The sequence below is a fragment of the Acanthamoeba castellanii genome, assembly GCF_000313135.1.
Source record: "Acanthamoeba castellanii str. Neff unplaced genomic scaffold scf7180000084601, whole genome shotgun sequence".
In the NCBI taxonomy this organism is placed as follows: Eukaryota; Discosea; order Longamoebia; family Acanthamoebidae; genus Acanthamoeba; species Acanthamoeba castellanii.
Genome location: NW_004457389.1, coordinates 3,155 through 23,596, shown reverse-complemented (window position 1 = coordinate 23,596; position 20,442 = coordinate 3,155). Strand labels below are relative to the sequence as shown.

The following is a 20,442-nucleotide window of genomic DNA, read 5'->3' as shown; positions in this document are numbered from 1 at the left end:
TGCTGTACGCCCCCCCCCTATTTTTCTAATTTCTTTTTCTCTCTCCTCTGTTTGAAATAACAGCCAGGGGGGTGGGTGCGTGTAGGAGGTGGGGGACGCTTTGCGGCAGCTCATGTCGCCTCCTGAGCGGGCGGCGGCCTGGCAAGCGGCGAGGCGACAGGACAAGGCCGTCAGCCTCCTCGAGGAGATGACCGACAGTCTCGCCCACCTCAACCTCGACGTATTCTAACCACCCTCCCGGGAAGAACTTGTTTGGCCACCTCCTCTGTCGCGGCCAAGCTAAGCGCTGTTTTGCGGTGCAGGTCAAGCGCCTGTCGTGCGTGCACGTGGCGGGCACCAAGGGCAAGGGCTCCACGTGTGCCTTTGTGGAGAGCATCCTCCGCCGCGGCTATGGCCTCCGCACCGGCCTCTTCACCTCGCCCAACCTCGTGCACGTCCGGTACCTGCGACGATGCGGCATGGCGACGGCCGTTGTGCCGTGCGTGGCTTGGACCTACGCGTGGCTGACCTTCTGGTGCTGCTGGTGGTATACGTCTACGTAGAGAGCGTATTCGTATCGACGGGAAGGCGCTGGAGGAGGAGACGTTCGCTCGCTACTTCTGGGAGGTGTGGGATTGCCTCAAGTCCACCCGAGTACATCTCCTAGACCCTCTCATCATGTGCAACTGCAACCGAGGTCTCATTCTCTCTCTCTCTCGCTGCTGCTGCTGCTGCTCGATGCAGAGCGAGAAGCACCAGGACATGCCGGCCTACTTTCGCTTCTTGACGGTCCTCGCGTTGAAGGTCTTCATCGAGGAAAAGGTGCCGACACCTGCCCCCGCTCACTGTGAGTAGTAGTGCCCCGATAACACCGGGTGCAGGTGGATGTGGCGGTGATCGAGGTCGGAGTGGGCGGAAGGACGGATGCGACCAACGTCGTGCATCCCGTGGTTTGCGGCATCTCTTCGCTGGGCTACGATCATCAGGACGTGCTGGGCGACACTCTCACGCAAATCGCCTTCGAAAAGGGCGGCATCTTCAAGGTTCGCACTGGCTTTTCTCAATTGCCTTTTAGGATAGTGGCCAATCTGATGGCGGGTTGTTCACTCTTCACAGGAGGGAGTGCCTGCTTACACAGCCCCGCAAGGCGACGAAGCCATGGAGAGCCTGCTCGAACGCGCCAAAGCCAAACACGTACACACACACACACACACACACACACACACGTCCCTCACCACGCGAGAGCGATCGCGTCACTTAACACTCCCTGGTTGTAATAATGTTACGCACCGCAGACTACTCTGGTCGTGGCGCCTCTGTTCGAGATGTGGCATAGAGATCAGCCTGCGGTCAAGCTAGGTGCGCTACCCATTCCTACGGTGCTTGCACTGCTCCGGTGAGCCCTCACTTACGCCCATATATTTCTTGTGGGTACAGGCCTTGCCGGCGAGTTCCAGAAGGGCAACGCCTCGCTGGCCGTCGCTCTGTGCCGAGAGTGGCTCCAGCGTAACGTGGATAAGATCCAACAGGAGGTCTGTGCCGACGACCGCCTCTTTCTGTCCTCTACGCCTGCCTCCTGCGCCACCAGCCGACTGCCGCAAGGGTTCGTCACGGGACTGGAGCAGTGCCGCTGGCCAGGCAGAGCGCAGGTCATCCGGTACCAGCCCTCCACTGGCGGCGAGACCGGATCGACGGGCGACGGCGACGAGCTGTGGCTGTACCTCGACGGCGCACACACCGAGGAGAGCGTTGAAGCCTGCGCGCACTGGTTCGCCGGCGTGTGCTCCACGGCAGGAGACGCGCACGAGCATGTGGAAGAACGACGGGTTCTGGTGTTCAACTGCAACCAGAATCGCTCGGCGGCCAAGCTGCTCGCCAAGCTCACGACCATTACGGCGGCAAACCGGTCGGGTGGGCAGCTGCCGGCGCAAGGAGCGCCGTTCGATGCGGCGGTCTTCAGCACGTTCGTTACCCGGCCAGGCGGGCCTGACGGCCGCTCGAGCTCGGCTGGGCCAGTGGAGGAGAGGACCAAGTGGCAGCGCGCCAACGCCCAGGTCTACCGCTCCCTCGCCAAGCAGCACTCCTCTCTTGATGGCGACTGTGGCTCGGACCTGCTGACTGCAGTGGTGGTGGACTCCATTCCGGCGGCTCTCGACGCCGTCACGCACCAGCACGACCAGTGGCGCCATCAGGCCGCCCCTTGTGAAACGCGTGTACGGACGCGGGTGTTGGTGACCGGCTCGCTGTATCTGGTGGGCGGTGTGCTGGAGGTTCTCCTCAGCCGCAACGCCCTTCCTGCCTCCGCCCTCCATCTCTAAAAAGCAGCCACCTTCAGACGTCGACAACAAAAAGCAAGGCCTTGTTGTAGTTGTGGTCAGCCAGAGTTACTTCAACTCTACTTCTTGGCCTTGAGCACGCGGCCCTCCTGGGCGAGAACGCACGGCGTGCAGAACATGACCTTGAAGCAGTCGCACCCGTCGGACCTCTGCGCACGCGCCCCGTTCAACGAAATGTGATGGTCACATTGAGGTAAGAGGTGGAGGAAGAAGAAAGAAGCAAAGGGCAGACGTACGTCGTAGCCGTATTCGTTGCGGATGAGAATGCGGTTCTGGAGGAGGATGCAGTGGTTGGTGAAACCTCCGGACAGCCAGAAGAAGATACCACAGGTGAGGCAGCCGGAGCAGGGCAGCAGCGGGTGCGCGTTGCGGCCGAACTGAACGCAGGGGAGGCAGAACGCGCACAAACCTAGTCGCACGCAACGTGCAAAAGGCACAAACAAAAGAGATAAGCCTCAATGCCAGTCAGCTTGGCTGCGTGGAAGAATAAGAAGACATACAAGTCTCGCAGTCGGAGAAGCACTCGCACAACCCGGTCTCAAAGTCTTGCCCCATACTCGATACTGATGTAGTTCTTGGTGGGAACACGAAGAGGAACGATAAAGAAAAACAAAACCGACGACCGCTTCAAAGACCGTTGGCGGTGTGTGGCGAATAAGGTGTGCGTCGTCTTGTTTAGGTCGCCGGCGTGTTAACAAGAAAAACATTTCCTGAACCATTTCTTCTACGATCTTGCGACACCCCGCTTCTGGGTGGTGGAGCTTCTGCGCGCTGGTGGTGTTGTATTCCTCATTCCATACCACAAGCCATGGAAGCCACACCACCTCCGCGTCCGCCACCACCGGTACTCCTGTCCGGGATGCACTGGGCTGGTGAAGGGAAAGCGGCCTCCGTTTTGACGCCGTTACGTTGTATGTTGGTTTCGGGGGGGGGGCTGGCAGCGGCCAGCAAAGGCAGCGCCTGGGACCTTCAAGTACTTTACCAGGCCGCAGCAAGACACCAGCGTCGGGACACTTTCGAAGAGGGCAACTGCTCGGGCGCGGGAGGACGAAGTGCGGTCTCCGCTGCTGTTCAAGAAGACGCTTTCATGGCTGCAGCTCGAAGGTGCCCCTTCTCACTGCCTCCTCTCGCCGTTGCACTGTGTGCTCTATGCTCCTTTGCCCGCTCATGCTCTATGCGCGCAGGCCTCGACGGCTGGAGCCGAAGGGGCGACACCAGCGCGATGCTGGACCGGCTCACCCACCCGCACTCTCACATGCTCTACAAGTAAGTAGCACTTGCGCACACGCACACGCACACGCACACGCACACGGCAGCAGCATGTGCTCGGGGCTTCTAGGCCTGCAGAGCCTCTGTTGATGCTTATGATGATGATGATGATGACTTGACGGTAGGGAGGTGAGTGGGGCGGTGTACCGCTTCTACCGGCAGCTGCTCAGGCCAGACCACCCACTGGCCACTGCAGTCGCAGCCGACATGAAGAGCTTCAAAGGTACCACATTCACGTAGCCTGGCGAACAGGTTTCCTCATGATTGTTGATTGACCGGACACCTGGTGTGGCTTCGTTTTTCGAACGGTTAGCGGCTCGCGAGGCGGGAGGCCTGAGCCGGACCGAGCTGTGGCATTCGTTCAGAGAGCAGAGGCTCTCGGTCCAGTGGGACGAACAGATCATCGGGCGGATCGTGGGCTTCTCGCAGTCGGGTCGCAGCACCGAGCTGCCCATAAAGGTACTCCTTCTGTCCTTCCGTTATTGGCCCTGCATGCAGTTTTGCTCTGAGTTGAGTTGCTGTACCTCGCACTCACCACCGCACATTCAGCAAACCGCCATCGAGTTGCTCGCTATTGTGTTCTCGGCGTGGGGCACTACTCCTGAGATCAGCCAAGCGGTGGCCGAGGAGGTGCGCAGTGGCAGCTCGCCATTATATTGAGCCCGAGCGTCTCATCACGAGTAGCTGAACTAAACTGCCTTTGGGTCGGTCGGCAGGCGGTCAAGGACTTCCAGTTTGAGCAGGGAGCGGGGCTCATCGGCAAAGCGGGTCTGACCGGTTGGGGCAAATACATGCTGCCCTTCTGGTCGTGCGGCGTACTGGCGTACGTTGCCCTTGGCCAACGCTTCTCCTCCTTCACGCAATGTCACCCCCACAGTTGCTAATCGGCGGGCAGCTTGGCTGCATGACCCTTCTTCTCCGCCCGCAGGCTGTCCATCACGCTGTACGTGTTCGTGAGAGAGGTGTACTTGGGGTGGATGGAAAACTTCTTCTTCTACGACGAGTTCACCATATTCGAGCACCTGAATCCAGGTACGTTGGAAACCTACTTCCCCACCTACCATCGCTCCGTGGCTGAACCACGCGGCCGACGCACTGCATTCAGATTACTACGGGCGGATGTGCAAATCGGCCTTCAGTGCGCTCATGTACGACAAAATCAACTGGAACGACACGCGATTCCTTCTGCAGTTCGTGATCAACATGAGGTGCGCACGCTCCTCTTTCCGTCCTGGGCTGGGGCCAGTCTTCTGATCACAAGAGTTTCCCCCCTCCATATGCGTCATCATATACATGTGTCGTTGCGCCAGACGACCGTCGGAGAAAGGCACCACGAACCAATACAAGCGTGCCTTCCTCCTGCGTTTCCGCAACGAAGAAAACGACTACAACAAATCGCACATCCTCTCCGGTTCGTGCCAACTCCCTCTCGTGACGGGCTATTAGTACTCGCCGCTCACTTCCATCGGCTCCTCCAGTCGACCCGTTGAGTCCGATTGGCGTCGAGTTGGCCGTTCGAGTGCTGCGCTTTTGCAACTTCGAAACCCTTCTGCGGGTATCGGCGGTGTGCCGAACCTGGCGCTTCTGGTGCTCCAACGACCACGTATCCCCCCCCCCATCCACCCCAATCACAACCCGCTCCACCGTTGTCGCGCCAGTGCTGACTCGGAACTCCTGCCCTTTCCGTGATGAAAGGTGTGGCGCGAGGCGACCAAGAACGTGGAAGGGTTTCTGCCCTACCTGGGCGGGGCGTTCTCGCTGTTCCGGGTGCTCCACTACCGCCTGCCGCCGACCGCGAAGGGAAGGGCCCTGTACTACGCCAAGCATCTGCAGACGCGGCAGCCTCTCCAGTTCCAGGAGCGCCTGCTCAACCTGGTCGACGCCGACTTCCTCGCGGGCGTCAAAGGTGCCCAAGCCCACTCTCATCTTTGAGCAGAGAAAGAAGTGTGTTTGTTCGCTTGCTGACTCGTGGCCCGCGGGCGAAACGCAACAGAGAGGCAACAGGCTGCGTCAGAGGCTCTCGCCGCAAGCAGATCACGAGCCTCGACCCTCTTCCGGTACTGATCATGGGCTTTCTATCGGTGGACTGATGGCAATCACTCACTTGTGTTGTGTGTTGTGTGTTGTGTGTTGTGTGTTGTGTGTTGTGTGTTGTGTGTTGTGTGTTGTGTGTTGTGTGTTGTGTGTTGTGTGTGTGAATCGGCAGGAATCTGGGCGGCAAGCTCGTGGAGAATGTACAGAGCATGCTCGCTTCCGAGCCCATCATCATCGCGGTCCCCTTCGATATCAGAGATCGGTGCGGCCGCCTCAAGACTCGTGTGATGACTGACCACACGCCAGAGTCCCATCAGGGTCTCACACATTTGCGCGCGCGCCTCCTTACAGAGAGGCAAACGTTTCGTTGCAGTTTTCGTCTCAGTCCTTCGGCGTCATCGATGTGGACGTCATCGAACGAATCGTGCCCGCCGCAGGTGGCTCTCTCCCTCCCCCAGTGGAAGGCGTGTGAGACTGACGGCTGCGATGATCTGCGTGTGGTGGTGGTGGTGGTGGACAGGTTCGGCCGGTCAGGCGGAGGACGTGTCCCTCGCCAGCGGGCAAGTGCACCTGCCCTACCTGGTGCACTCGCTCATGCAGTGGAAGGAGACGGCGCCCATGTGGGGCGAAGGCGGCGGCCCGCAGATCTACGTGGAGGGCTTCCTGCGGTGGATCGAGCGCAAGTTCTGGGCCTACTGGTGGCCACGCCGGAGCGGCCCGGTGGGCCTCTCGCTCGACGACTTCATCGCCATGACCTGGGGTGTGGTCGAGAGCGAGCACGAGATGGACGACAGCGTGGGCAGCACGGAGGCCCCCATCGAGGCTGAGCTGGGCCTGGACATCGCCCCGCCCGACAGGCGCGAGCGGGGCGTCCTCCTCGCGCGCAATGGCCGCTTCCTCGCCGTGGACCTCCAAGGCCAAAGCCGACAGGGCACCTGCATGCGCATCGGCGGCGCCGGACCCGAGCTCGTGTGGCTGGCCTCTCGACACAACCGAGTACTGCCCGCTGTCCCCTTCTCTGTTGATTATAATTATATTTTTTTTTTCTATTTATTATAAAATATAATAAATATAATAATATTCTGATTATATTTAATATTTTACAGGTGGCGTCAACGTTTACGTTCCGATCGGCAGCGACGGGCCAGTTCCTGGTCATGCGACCCGACGGAGCGCATACCGTCTCGCATCAGCCCGGCACCAAGGACCACCTGTGGCGGAGGGAGGGGGCCAGCAGCAAACGTGGGCAGCCGCGCCTCGTTCTCGGGGAGGAGAAGGGCGACGGGAGCTTCCGCTGGCGGGCCGCAGTCAACGGCCGCCCGCTGCTGGAGCCCCAGGAGAAAGGGAGCAGCAGCAGCGGGGCAGGTGGAGGCGAGCAGGACCCGGAGCTGTGGCAAATGTTTTTCGTGGAGCCTCGACGACCATCGCCAGCCCAATAAATAAGAGTGTTGCTCGCGCCGCCAAGGGAGCGAGACAACAAACATACAAAAAAATCGCGCTATCAATCGGCCTCTACCCTTCACGTGCCTTGGCGGGTACTGATCTTAGGATGACGCGGTCTCGGCCTTCTCCTTCTCTACGGCCTTGGTGAAGTAGGCGATCGACTTTTTGAGGCCCTCGTCCAGCGTCACTTGGGGCTCCCACCCGAGATACTTCCTCGCCTGGACCCGCGCAGTACAATAAATAAATCAACCAATAAATCAATCAATCAATCAATCGATCGATCGATCCAAGATGCTTTGCGTCAAGTCTCAGAAAGGTGAGCTCGAGGTGGGGCTGTAATACGGGGACGGACCTTGGTGATGTCGGGCTGTCGTCTGCGGGGATCGTCCGAGGGCAGGTCCTTGTATACAATCTTGACTTTGTCGTCGATCACGCCCTTCACCTTCACGGCCAGCTCATGCACGGTCATCTCATTCGGGTTTCCTTTGAAGGGAGGAGAGGGAGGGTGAGGATGTCGTTTGTTTGCGCAATCCGATCGATCCCACCAGGCGAAAGAGGGCGAGCGCCCAGCCCCTTCCTGGCTGGTGGAGGGGGATGTCCTTGTACCGAGGTTGACCGGCCCGATGTAGTCCCCGTTCATGAGGCGCATGAGGCCGTCCACCAGATCGGAGACGTAGCAGAAGCTGCGGGTCTGCTTTCCTTCGCCATAGACCGTGATTTGGTTACCCATCAGTGCCTGGCGCACGCACAGCACAAACCCCCGAACAGAATGGACATTCCACCACATCGATGTCAGCCGAAGAAGGGGAAAAAAAGAAGGGGAAGGCCGAGCGTTCACCTGAGTAATGAAGTTGGACACCACGCGACCGTCGTGGATGTTCATACGCGGCCCGTAGGTGTTGAAAATGCGAGCCACGCGAATCTCCACCCCGTGCGCGCGGTGGTAATCGAACGCGATCGTTTCAGCAGCTCGCTTACCCTCGTCGTAGCTGTACGCGTGCATGCGTTAGAAAACGCCATTATTAACCACGCGCAGATATATCAGAAATTTCTAACAACAACAACAACAAGAACCGAACCTCCTTGAAAGTGGGAAGAAAAAGAAGGGTTAAGAAGTGAAATAGAGCGTGTCGGTACCAGGAACGGATGCCGGTGGTGTTGACATTGCCGCGGTATTCCTCCACCTGCGGGTGCACCTCGGGATCACCGTACACTTCGGACGTGGAGGCCAGCAGGAAGCGGGCGCCGGTACGCTTGGCGATGCCGAGCATGTTGAGGGTGCCCATCACGTTGGTCTTCATCGTCTTGATGGGGTCGTACTGGTAGTGCACACTGCGCTCGCGGTGCACCCGACCCACGTAAACCCCCACCCCCCTCTAAAAGTTAGCCGACGGCTGAGCAGAAGAGAAGGCCACTAAGTGGGCAGCCCAGAAGGACTGTGGTGCGTACGGGGAGGCGGGGCAGGCCAAGTGGTAAATCTGGTCGGCGTCGAGGTAGATGGGGTCGACGACGTCGTAGTCGAGGACGTGGAAGCGGGGGTTGGCCAGGTGGTGCTGGTAGTTCTCCCGATTGCCGGTGAAGAAGTTGTCCAGCACGATCACCACGTGGCCCTCCGACAGCAGCCGGTCGGTCAGGTGCGACCCGATGAAGCCTGGCCGGTACGGCAGAACGAGAAACAAGAATGCACGAATCACGAAACAAGAAAACCACAGCAGACGAGAAAGGTGTGTGCGTGAGCACAAATCGGGGGATATGGCACCCGCCGCCCCGCCCCCACTTTCAGAAGAAGAAGAAGAAGAGCGGAAAGAGCGGTACCAGCGCCGCCGGTGATGAGGATGCGCTTGGCGCCGCCTGTAAGCTTGGGCATGGGTGGCAGGACAAAGTAGGGCGGCACGTATGGGGTGTTCTTGCCCGGCGGCTGGTCTCCGGGCGGGTAGTTATGCACCACCGCGTTGCAGCTGGGTGGCTGTCGAAGCACGACGTAGGACAGGTGGACCCCCGCCCCCGCGGGAGGGAACAAAGATGAACATCTTTATGTCATCTCTCTGCAAAGAAGAATGGTATGGATGGGGGGGGGGAAGAGATGCATGGGACGAAGTACCGGCGTGGAAGGCAGAAATTGGCGTTCGATAATCCACAGCGTGCACAGGGCGAAGAGGGCGAGACCTACGAGCACTGCGTAGCGTCCTCCTCGCCATTGACCATTGTTATTGCCGCCGCTCCCGTGCAATCCATACTGTAGAACGCAGATCGGAAACACGATCAAATTGAGTCATCCTTGAGATTGAAAAAAGTCCACAAAAGGAACTCTGTGGGCGTAATGGGGGAAGATAGGCACCATTGCGGAGGGCCAACAAACCCGCAGATCTGATGTGGTCGTTGCTTGAAAAGAAAACCCCACCGAGAAAATGGTTATTTCGCGCTTGCTTGGGACCCGACAACCAAATTATTAATTATTAAATAGATTGCGTAAAAAAATAAGGATTTGTTGGCGGAATGAATTTGGGGGGGCCTAAGAATTTGTGCGGACGGAGTGGTCGACTGGTCGATTTGGTCTCCCCAACTTGCTGCGTACAACATGAGACGTTCATCGAGGCTGAGCAAGCGCAAGGAACTTGAGGAGGAGGTGAAGAAGCAGGCCAAGGCTGACTCCGAATCCTCCGACGACGGGGATGAAGAACCCAAATCGAAGAAGACTCGTAAAGTCGCCTCCCGTGGCAAGGCCGTCGCCACGAAGAAGAAGGCGCCCGCGAAGAAGTCTCAGGCCAAGCCGAAGTCCACCAAGGCCAAGCCGAAGGCCGCCAAGGCCTCGCCTCGCCGCTCCGGCAGGAAGCGCAAGGCCGCAGAGGAGGACGAAGTAGAGCTCACCCCCGAAGAAGAAGAAGAAGAGAAAGAGGAGCAGGAGGCCAAGGAAGAAGAGGACACTGGTCCGGTGCGCCGCTCCAAGCGACTGCGCGCCGCTCAGAAGCAGTCGCCGGCCAAGGCCAAAAAAGTCAGCGACGACGACGACGACGCTGAAGAAGAAGAAGAAGATGGAGAGGAGGAAGAAGAGGACGGTGGCGAAGAAGACGATAGCACGGAGAAAAAGAAGAAGGCCAAGCCCGCACTGACGTGGGGCGAGGAGCGCAAGAAGATGCTCAACGACAGCAGGCGAGGCCGCCGGAGGGGTCCAGCCCAGCTCGTGCGTAGCAACAGCTACTCGGCCAACGACCTCATCAACGCCTCCTACCGCGACCTGTTCGGCCTCGGTGCCGTCCCGCGTGCCCCGCCCCCTCGCCGCCCGACTCCCGTGGCGGCTCCCGCCACCGCCACTGCCGACGGCGACGACGCTCCCGCCCCCTCTCGGGTAGCCAGCCGCATGGCCCTCCTCTTTTTCTTTATTTTATTTATTTTAAAGCCAATTTGGCTTTCCCGCCATTTTTCTTTTTGTTCTACTCTCTTTGTTTCTATTTTCCATTTTATTCAACTCTTTACGCGGCCTGGCGAGGGTGTGCGGTGCGGCTGATTGGCTCGTGCGGGCGCTACCTGTGGTGCAGGATCGGTGGGTGCTGCTGCAACACCACCACTGGCTGCTCAAGCAAGTGCAGGAGGATGGGCGCGTCGAGGCGGTGACCAACTTCAACAACTTTGGCATGCCGCAACAGACCATGCTTGAGGGTAACTATACTACGTTCCTCCTACTTGTTGATCTTATGTATCCAGGTGGTAACGATTATTGATCATTACGCGCTTCACAGAGCTCGATGAAGATGATGGCGTCGGAGAGGACCACACGACTGGACCCCAGGTGTACACTGACGAAGAGGGCGCGCTGCCTCTCTACTATGACCCTCCTGCTGATGGGTCCTCGTGCTTTGATGAGCTGCCGACCGAGACCGTCATGCACATCTTTTCCTTCTTCAATGCCGGTACACGCACCGCACCGCACTGCACCCTCCCGATGCGGCGGTTATCAAACTCATTAACAAAAACCCTTCAGCGACCATGGGACAGGCGATGGGTGTGTGCTCAGCCTGGAAGGGGCTCTTGAGCGACAGCTTCTTCTGGAAGCGCCAGGTATTAGCCCTACCGACACACACAGCACACACACTCGCGCTATAACCCTCCACTATGATTAATCCTTTCCTTTCCTCACAGTACCTCGTCGCTGAGCCGCTGGTGTTGAAACCCTACAACAACTGGGGCTGGAATCAATTCCAGTACGAACTCTTCTTCTTCTACTCACTGTGGTCATGTTGCATTCTTATTCTCCGTGTCGTGTCGTGCTTGTTGCGTGCTGTGCAGTGCATACGCCATGCGGTTCATTCGGGATGAACCCATTGTTGACCGGGAGTGTGCCATCGCTGACGTCCAAGACCTGACTCAATATCATAACGCTGCCCCCGCGAACCCCAACCTGACGGATTATGAATTTGACGAAGTGTACCACCAAGATCCGGTTACCGGCTGTGGGCAGTACATGCTCAACCGCAACGACAAGTACCTCGACAAGAAATTCGGCCTGGGTCTCCTCGTGTGCGTAGCGCCTCTCAACGCCTCTCTCCTCGCGCTAGGGTCGCTGAACTCATAGTTAGCGATCATCGTCATCATCATCGTTCCTCCTGGCTTCGCTCTTTTTCGTGTGAATCAGGTTTACTGCGGGCGGGTGGGGAGGAGGACGTTCGTTCAGGTCCGACGGTTGGTGGCTGGAGCACTACATGATCGGATCGCGCCGCGAAGAGGACCTGCTCCGTACGACTGGCAAGGTGAGCCCCCGCACCCGCACACACAAGGTTGGACTTTTGCCTCACGTCGCGTCGGGTGTGGCCTCACACTCCCCCACCCACCCACCCACAAACCCGCCCCAAATCGACAATGGGCGATTGCAAATCTGACCATCGTTCCTTTTGCAGTACAAAAGCTTGTGCAACCCGAAGCTCTGGAGGTGGCGCCTACTCCACTCGGACGGCAAAGACGAAGTCACCGGCGTCTTGCTCCTCAACATTGGTACGGCCCCATAAACTCCCTCCATCCGGGTTCGCGCGCGGCTAAGGTTTCGAAAGCTTAAACCCCAATTCACTTGTGATGCAGGGTACTTGGAGCAACTGGTGGATGAGGGCCGTTGGCAAGACGAGCTGACCAAGGTCGACGTACAGTTCCTGTACAATGTCATGAACGACGCCGCCACCTCGACCGACTTCAGGTACTGCGCGGCTGAGAGAGAGAGAGAGAGAGAGAGAGGCTCATGTGCCGTTTTCCATTCGGCTGTGCATGGCCTGACCCCATATTTCGGATCAGGGCGTACGAGCAGCAGTCAATTCCCCACTGGCTGCAATGCCACAAGAGAGAGCAAAAGCAGCGACGCATTGAAGAGCGGAAGATGCTGCGCGAGTCGCAGGAGAATGGCAAGGGCAAGGAAAAGGCCAGCGCTGTTGATGAATCGGTATGTGCTATCTCCGTCGGTGGCGTGCGTGGTGGGCTCTCTTTGCGCACGCCAGCGCTGCTGACCTGATGGCATGTCTCTCGGGACCCACCAGAGTGCGATGGATGTCGAAGTCTCGTCGCAGGAGGGTACGTTGGTCGAAATCGACAAGCCCTTCAGGCACACCAAGCCCGAAGCCGTCGTGTCCAAGCTGTACTCGTATCAGCTCGAGAGCTTGACCTGGATGACGGTGAGCTTTCTGTCCCCTTTATGGCCCGACCATTTCTTGCGGATCGAGATTCTAATCGGAGGGGGGGGGTATTCAACCGGTTGATATGTTCAGGAAATCGAGGATCGCGTGAGTCGTGGCATGTACTGGGAAGCGGTCCGCCTTATCGGCTTCCCCGATAACATCGGCACTCATGTATGTTTTCTTACCCAACGCCTCCCTCCACTTCCGCTCCCACACCGCAATCTTGGGTGCTAGAGCACGCTCACTAAGGTGGTTTATATGACGCTCTGGTTGTCCCTCACTCTCTCCAGATTTACATGAGCCCCGATGGTACAGCGCTGTCCACGTACGAGCAGCTGGACAAGTACAAGCACTTCGTTCGCATCTACACGCGTGGTGGTATCCTGGCCGAGGAAATGGTACTGTTACCTTTGTTTAGCGCGCGGCCTTGTATTTAGTTTAGTTTCGTGTTTTTTCCGCCAGGGAACCTAACCGCTACGTGTACCTGCCGTGCTGCTCATTCGCAGGGTCTGGGCAAGACGTTGATCATCCTCGCGCTCATCACCCTTCAGCGCCAGAACATCGAGAAGATCTTTGCGCGCGATGAAGCTCTTTTCCCTCTGGCTGATGTACGCGCCGGCCAACACTTAATTTCTCTTGTTGAGAGCTTGGTGTGTGTGGCGTGTGGCGTGTGGTGTGTGGTGTGTGGCGTGTGGCGTGTGGTGTGTGGTGTGTGGTGTGTGGTGTGTGGTGTGTGGTGTGTGGTGTGGCGTGTGGCGTGTGGCGTGTGGCGTGTGGCGTGTGGCTGAGTCCCACTCTCCGCTCTCTCCCCATATTCTCTCTCTGCAGAACATGTTCCGCACCAAAGCGACGCTTGTCCTGTGCCCCAGCCACCTCGCCAAGCAGTGGGAAACCGAAGTGGGCAAGCACACCAACCCAGCTCTCAAGGCACGACTCAGATGCTCTCCCTTTCTTCCTCCCCCCCTGGGGTGGTCCCCTTCTGACCGCTCCGTATCACGCCCTAACGAATGATTTTCTCGCGCCCGCAAAACAGGTGTTGGTCATCTCGACCATTCTCCAGCACCGTAATGTGACCTACAAGGATATCCTCGAGGCTGACCTTGTGGTCGTGTCCTTCTCTTTCCTCGTGTATGTCTACGCTCCCCTCTGCGAGGTAGTGCTTGCTTGTGCCTTACATATATCAATTTCTTTCTTTCCGTCTTTGGCAGCAACAAAAACTACGAGGGAGTGCGCCCGAGCTGTCAGCCGTCGAGCCTGGGCAATGACGATCCGAAGCTGGCGCAAAGGAGGAGCCCACTCCTGACGCAGTTCCGCTGGATGCGCATGGTTCTCGATGAAGCGCACGAGTTGCCCATGGGCGTCGGCCGCAAGGGCAAGACCGGCATCGACGACATCAGCCCCATCCAGGCCACCTTCAGGTGCGAACCACGGCCTGCCTCTTATACAAGAATCCTACCGGCCAGCCGGCAGCCAGCCAGCCGTACTGAACCCTGTGGGACCACCACTTGCGTCGTGGGCACAGGTGGTATATCACGGGCTCGCCTTTCCCCCACGGGCGCACCTCTCTGCACAATGCGCTCGACCTCCTGCGCCTCAAGGTCAAGAAGCCCATCGATCCAGATCAAAAGAAGAAGGACAAGACGCCTATGGAAAAGGTTCGTGTGCCATGTTTGGCCGCAGGCTCCCCTTCCATTGCAACGCGAGTCATAACTGTTCTTCCATTCGCGTGTGTGCACTCGGCGGCACCAGAACGAGGAGGAAGGCCTCGGCATTCAGAACTTGCGTTATGGCGTTACCTACATGCCCAGCGTGGAACTGGTCCGTTGTCGCCGCAACCCTCCCCTCGGGTTCACTGCTGCGTTGGTGTTTGTCTAATCATCGCTGGCTTGGGGGTTCCCTCCCCTATTTCCCCTTTTGCAGGAGGTGATGAAGAACCTCTATTGCCGTCACACCAAGCAGTCGGTGAGCAGCGAGTATACGCTTCCCGGCGTGCAGACCCAGGTTGGTTTTTCCCCATTGCCAACGCCGCGATGTTTCGGAGCTGCTGTTGTGGGTCTCGCGCGCAGCTGTTTGGCCACTCCGCTCACCTCTCTCTCTCTCGCTCTCGCTCTCTCGCTCTCTCGCTCTCTCGCTCTCTCGCTCTCTCGCTCTCTCGCGGCTGGATCGATCTAGGTGGTGCTGCTCCGCCAAACGGTCGTGGAGCGGGCGCTGTATGAGGTCGCCAAGATTGAGAAGCGGGACGACGAAATGCGCCAGCTTTGCTGTCACCCTCAGCTCTCCAACTCGCACCTCAGGTATTGTAAAAACGTCCCTCCTGCGCCGTAGTGTTAGTGAAGCTGACTGCCGCGGTGGTGTGCGTGCGTGTGCGCCTAATCATCGTGGCCACGATGAACAGAATGGGAGGTGTGAGGGATAAGAACCTATGGGACCTGTTCGGCGAGACCCTCGTTACCAAGAAGCAGCAGATCAAGTCCACGTCCACGGCGCTCGATTTGGCCCGGACCAACGTGCAGGCCCACGAAAAGCACTTGAGGGACCTCAAGGTACATGCCCCCTTCCCAACCTGCGCTCACCATCTTCCTCTCTGATTTCTCCGTCCGCGCACAGACCGACTGGAAGCGGCAACGGGCTTGGCTGCCCAACTGGAAGCCCACCAAAGGCGAGCTCGAGCGCAAGCTGGGCCTGAAGAACAGCATCCGGAAGGAAAAGAAGGAGATTTCGAGCTTGGAGGCGAGCCTGGAGATGTACGAAAAGAGTCTGGCCCATCTCGAGGAGGTCAATGCCAAGTACGATATCGTCAAGCAAGGGAAGAAGATGGCCAAGGGCAAGCCATTCGACTCCAAGGTACCCTACATGCCACTTACCCGAGTCCCCATCAGAATATTAACTGCGCGGTATTATACTCTTCTCTCGTGGAGAATAACTCATACTCCTCTTACTCCTCATCACAGCTGGAGAAGGAAGACCAAAAAGAAGGCCTGGCCATTCTCGAGGCCGCCACCAACGCTCTGCCCAGCGCTATGTTCATGGCTCCAGACACTATCAGGTTGAGCCCAACCCCACTCCCACCGAACATCACCACGCGAGGACGGACGTCCTTAACCCTTCCTCCTCTCGTGTGTGTCGTGTGTTGTGTGTGTTGTGTCGTGTGTGTCGTGTGTGTCGTGTGTGTCGTGTGTCACGGACACTGCAGTGAGGACATGGTGGCTGTCCACGGCTCCAAGATGCCGCATCTGCTTTTGTTTGTGCAGCAGCTGTGCGAGGACGACGACAGCAGGATTATCATCTTTTCGCAATGGACCCGCCTGCTTCTGCTGATCGGCAACCTGCTGGAGGATCACGGCGTACGCACCATTTTCTGCCGCGGTACCGTGTCCCCCCCACCTCTCCGTCTAGCCGGCCATCACTCTGAGCGTGTCCCACTTCCAGTGAGGTGAGTGCTCATCAACTCACTCATGCTCGTTTCTACACAACAGGCAACGTCTATCAGCGTAACAAAGCCATTGCCGCCTTCCAGAAGTCGGTGGACTCGCAGCCGAAAAAGGCAGCCAAGGGAAAGGAGCCCGAGCCCCTGCCTCGCGTGCTGATGCTGTCTCTGGTGCATAAGCGCTTATGTCCTGCTCTGCTGTTAGTTTGTGCGGTTCTAATTGCTCCGCCCACCCGCCAAACCAACAGGAAAACGCCGCGTCAGGAACTAACTTGACGCAGGCGTCCCACATCATTCTTGTGGACCCGATTTGCGGCAGCCGCTCACGCGCTCATGCCATCGAAGCCCAGGTAAAGACTCCAACCGGTTTGTGTGCGTGCGTGCGTGCGTGCGTCTCAGTTGCGCCCGTGTTGTGCGCAGCAGCTGTAACTGATCGCGCTTGTGTGCTGTTTCTCCCGAACAGGCGATTGGGCGTGCTCATCGCCTCGGGCAGACCCAAAAACTCACTGTGGTGCGGTTCCTCGTGGTCGACACGGTCGAACATGAGACCTACCTCCGCAACTATGTCACCAAGCAAGAGGACGATGACGAGGATGAGCAAGTGCAAGAGCCTGTTGAGGTCACCTCAAAGAGCAAGGACGAAACAAACCCCCTTTGAGCCTGCCTGTTTGAACTGGGCCACGTGAGCAAAGAAATATTTATTGTTTGGACTTCTCCTTCCCTGCCAGCCTCCTGTCTCCAAAAGTGCTCTGTGGCAGCAGGGTGCCTATTTCTTCACCGGTTCTTCCCCCTTTTCAAGAGAAAGGAGAGTCCTGTCTCTTTTTTCTCTTTCAGAACATCAGGGTGGTGGCCAGGGCTGAAGACGCTTGTCGTGGTGGTCATGCTGGCGCTGGTGGTCCTTGTGATCGGCTTCTTCAACGTAGGGCCCTAAGCCGAACACACCAATTTAGGACCTAACTAACTCCCAGGATTATTGCGTCTACACCAATCTCTCACCGTCTGGTAGACTCAATTAAGAGCCAATTATTCAAGTCTTGAGCACAACATTTCAGCGAAGAGGGAGAACCTTCTTTTGCCTCTTCGCCCACCAAGGTTCTCCTCTCTCGGTGCTTCAAGTTTAGTTTAGGCCTTGCCGGAGCGTCCTGTGCACATCCGCGCTTGGCCAGTAAGAGCACTTCTGAGATGGAGAACGAAGAGAAGGACAATCGTGCGACAGGCGAGGAACTCCCACCGGAGCTGATCGACCCCATCACCCTCACTCTCATGGTGCGTGGCCACCTCATCTGGGCTCAAATCTTGGCCGGCTCTGAAACGGATGAGTCATCGTTTGTTGTGCAGGAGGACCCTGTCATGCTGATACAGTGTGGCCACAGGCACGCCACACTTGACGCACTTGTTTCTTGTTTGACCGAGTGTTGAACATATTTCACTCCCTGTCTTCACCCATCTATTGACATATCTACTTTGATGGACATGTGACGTTGGGGTTCACCCCACGAGCAGCTTCTCGGCGGAGTCAATCGGGGCGTGGACGCGACTGCAAGCGCAGGCCAAGACTCAGTGTCCCGTGTGCAAGATTGGCATCAGTCCAGACCAGCCACCCATGCCCAACTGGACCCTCCGCAACATCATCCACCGGTACACTCCCTCCTCGATTTGATTGGTCTTGAGTGACGCCTTCATCATGTGACATGCACCTGCTGGACGCGACCCAGATATCGTGAGAAGCACGGCAAGCAGCTGCTCGCAGGCGGCGACAGCGCGGCGCAGGTGCAGATTGACCTCAAGCCGGCCGAGGATGACCCGCTCCTCAAGCCCTCCGATCGGCTTCCATTGCTTCCTCGAGGCCTTCTGGCCGGAGGGGTTGAGCACACCCCGAGGTTGGCGAGCAAGCCATGCAGCAGTTCGAAGAAGAAGAAGAAGCCAAACAGCAAGAAGAGTGAGGGAACGCCTCCAGCCCTGACGCTCGGGTCCTCAAGGACAGCGCCCCTGATCGACCTTGCCAAGGCCGGCCGTACGCAAGCGCAGTCGTTCTCATTATCATCCCCATCGGCAGCGCAGCCCGCGGCGGGTGGACAAGGCCAAGCCCAGGCCGGCGGTGGCAACAACGGCAGCTGCGAGTGCTGCTGCGCTGGATGCGAACTCCCAAAGGGTCCGCGCGGGTGCTGCGTGTGGGAATGCGACGAATGTGGCGTGTGCCGCATGGCCAACGACTTCAAGGGCGACGACTGCTGGTTCAGGTTCCCGGTCACGACGCTCACGTGCCAGGTGTCGTTCAGCAAGTGGAGCAACTGGTGCACGCGCACCCTCTGCGGTACGTACCTGCCTCACCTCACCTCCCTTCCCCAGACTCTCATGGTACACCAAGGTCTCATACCCCCATGTGAGCGTAGGGTTGATCTACCCGCTGTGGGTGCCGCTCGTCCTGTGCCTTATGGTGTGCGACCAGCTGCTCATGCTTGTGTTCTGGAGCCTGTGGGTCCTGGGCTCATGCTTCTTCAAGCTGACGTGGTACTTCTGCCCGAGCTTCAACCAGTGGGTGGATGCCAAGCTGGGTCCAGCATCAACCCGCATTGGCCAGATCTGGTGATGCTGCATGATAACACTGTAACACCTAGAATAGAAATTGAATAGTCTTATTGGTCCTGTGGTGGCAGCTTCACAGCACAATAGCTGTAGTAGTTGGTGGGAGGCCCAAATGTGTTGGGGGACAAATGCAGCAACAGAACAGAGCCCAGAAGTGAGGGTTGGCTGGCCCAGGTCTACCATGGATCACAGAACACTCTGTAGCACTGCCACCAGTAGGAGCACCAGACCCACTCATAGAAGCCCTGGTGCAGCCAGGCACATGGTGGTGGGGGCACAGAGGCTGCTCCCAGCACTCCAGCAGGTCATTGGTGAGGGACTTCAATTTGGTGGCCATACTGTGATGATGCACCTGGTGCCCATAGTCCTTGTCTTGCCAAGTTGCCAGCTTCATAAGGGCAGAGTGATGTCTATTGGTATGGTCCTCATGCAACAGCTGTTGCACAGCCCTTGTTGACTGGTCAATGAGACTCAGCTGTGTGTAATGCTGGAGTTGCAGTATTTTTATTGTGCTGTGTCTCTGTCATGAGTTGCTGCTGTCACTGGTGCCATCTCACATGGACACCATGGAACAAATTTTGGCCAACACCAGAAAGGCCACTTGGCAACCCAGACAATGGCCAAGACAGGTTTAGGGTTAAATAGTTATTTATTTACACGTTTTTTAAAACATATTAACACTATGCTGGGCAACAAGCTGCCACAGCCAAAGGAAAAACTAAGTACAAAAGGAAAAGGGGGAAAAGGGGGAGAGAAAACAGGCCAGCAAAAACCAGGGCGAAAAAGAGCCGCCCCAGCAGGCCTCAGGAAGCCAGGGGCTCAAGCCAACTGAGGCTCAGAACGGGTTAGGGTTAGGGTTAATTTGTTTTTATTTAAATTTTTAGGGTTAGGGTTAGGGTTAGGGTTAGGGTTAGGGTTAGGGGAGTTTCCTGGACCAATGGCGTGCAAGCAGGATTTTCTCCTATTTTTTCATTGGTTTGTGCATTTTTGCCCTATTTTCCTATTGGCCGGTTTCTTGTAGACACTCTAGCTTGGCCCCACCTCATCTGTTTGCCTTGAGATGCATACCATCCTGTTCCCCTGTTCATGCCCTACATGCTCATATGCAACACCCCCTTGTATGTTATACCTGACTATGTTGTTTGCCTTACCCTCACCTGGCACACTTGTCCCCTCTCTTGGCTTGTTATTTTTGTTTGCCACCATATGCAAATGGCACTTTTATTCCCATAATCATATGAATGCTGAACTTATTTGTGTGTGTGTTGTGTGTGGCATGTGTGTATGTGGTGTGTGTGTGTGTGTGTGTCATCTCAATAGTAATATAAGTACTTGTGGGTGGAAACACACAGAACCCCCCACAGGAAAACCCAACTTTAAAATGCATGTCATGGTGCACAACACACACACACACACACACATGCACACTCCACACTTCTCTTTCAATTGCACTTGCATGTGCAATTCAAGAAAATGCCCTTCATCCACAATGGTGTGTGCATGTGTGTGTGTGCCCTTCTTGGTGGTGTGATGCATTATTCCCTAATTGGGAAGACACAATCATGCCTCCATTGCTGTCATACCCCTTGGGTGTGGCCAATGAGCATGCTGTCTGTGTGTTTGTGTATGTGTGTGTGTTTGTGCGTGTGCATGTGTGAGTGTGTGTGGGTGTGTGGGTGCGTGTGTGGGTGGGTATGTGGGTGTGTGTTTCCTA

At 57.2% G+C, this 20,442-nt stretch overlaps 6 protein-coding genes across 6 annotated transcripts; 4 read left to right on the top strand and 2 right to left on the bottom strand.

Moving 5' to 3' along the window:
• Positions 1–112: 112 nt before the first annotated feature.
• Positions 113–2,297, top strand: ACA1_067430 (bifunctional protein FolC subfamily protein; the record flags this gene model as incomplete). Its single annotated transcript, XM_004337463.1, has 8 exons — positions 113–220; positions 303–439; positions 543–633; positions 724–801; positions 861–1,022; positions 1,096–1,173; positions 1,275–1,338; positions 1,417–2,297. The coding sequence occupies 8 exons, from the start codon at positions 113–115 to the stop codon at positions 2,295–2,297; spliced, it is 1,599 nt and encodes a 532-aa protein (XP_004337511.1).
• A 77-nt stretch (positions 2,298–2,374) lies between these two features.
• ACA1_067420 (Hypothetical protein) lies at positions 2,375–2,870 on the bottom strand (the record flags this gene model as incomplete). Its single annotated transcript, XM_004337462.1, has 3 exons — positions 2,375–2,464; positions 2,552–2,724; positions 2,816–2,870. The coding sequence occupies 3 exons, from the start codon at positions 2,868–2,870 to the stop codon at positions 2,375–2,377; spliced, it is 318 nt and encodes a 105-aa protein (XP_004337510.1).
• Positions 2,871–3,123: 253 nt separating this feature from the next.
• On the top strand, positions 3,124–7,057 carry ACA1_067410 (Fbox domain containing protein; the record flags this gene model as incomplete). Its single annotated transcript, XM_004337461.1, has 17 exons — positions 3,124–3,159; positions 3,257–3,419; positions 3,500–3,581; positions 3,710–3,807; positions 3,898–4,043; positions 4,134–4,214; positions 4,301–4,407; positions 4,513–4,616; positions 4,690–4,792; positions 4,895–4,995; positions 5,063–5,187; positions 5,280–5,490; positions 5,578–5,641; positions 5,791–5,880; positions 5,970–6,055; positions 6,139–6,614; positions 6,725–7,057. The coding sequence occupies 17 exons, from the start codon at positions 3,124–3,126 to the stop codon at positions 7,055–7,057; spliced, it is 2,406 nt and encodes an 801-aa protein (XP_004337509.1).
• Positions 7,058–7,162: 105 nt separating this feature from the next.
• Positions 7,163–9,402, bottom strand: ACA1_067400 (NAD dependent epimerase/dehydratase superfamily protein; the record flags this gene model as incomplete). The annotated part of the gene is made up of 9 exons (XM_004337460.1): positions 7,163–7,279; positions 7,414–7,544; positions 7,668–7,797; positions 7,900–8,050; positions 8,199–8,393; positions 8,511–8,712; positions 8,877–9,027; positions 9,163–9,297; positions 9,370–9,402. 9 exons carry the CDS (start codon positions 9,400–9,402, stop codon positions 7,163–7,165), a joined length of 1,245 nt encoding a protein of 414 aa, XP_004337508.1.
• Positions 9,403–9,639: 237 nt separating this feature from the next.
• ACA1_067390 (SNF2 domain containing protein) lies at positions 9,640–16,800 on the top strand (the record flags this gene model as incomplete). The annotated part of the gene is made up of 28 exons (XM_004337459.1): positions 9,640–10,407; positions 10,598–10,718; positions 10,799–10,969; positions 11,074–11,117; positions 11,199–11,260; positions 11,346–11,576; positions 11,692–11,806; positions 11,954–12,047; positions 12,132–12,243; positions 12,339–12,483; positions 12,578–12,712; positions 12,806–12,886; positions 13,006–13,113; positions 13,222–13,323; positions 13,544–13,612; positions 13,749–13,843; positions 13,924–14,133; positions 14,238–14,370; positions 14,465–14,533; positions 14,636–14,716; positions 14,888–15,009; positions 15,111–15,258; positions 15,323–15,559; positions 15,667–15,737; positions 15,909–16,081; positions 16,192–16,313; positions 16,391–16,492; positions 16,606–16,800. 28 exons carry the CDS (start codon positions 9,640–9,642, stop codon positions 16,798–16,800), a joined length of 4,116 nt encoding a protein of 1,371 aa, XP_004337507.1.
• Positions 16,801–17,324: 524 nt separating this feature from the next.
• ACA1_067380 (uncharacterized protein) lies at positions 17,325–18,732 on the top strand (the record flags this gene model as incomplete). Its single annotated transcript, XM_004337458.1, has 5 exons — positions 17,325–17,503; positions 17,646–17,780; positions 17,858–18,156; positions 18,199–18,456; positions 18,536–18,732. The coding sequence occupies 5 exons, from the start codon at positions 17,325–17,327 to the stop codon at positions 18,730–18,732; spliced, it is 1,068 nt and encodes a 355-aa protein (XP_004337506.1).
• Between the last annotated feature and the right edge of the window lie 1,710 nt (positions 18,733–20,442).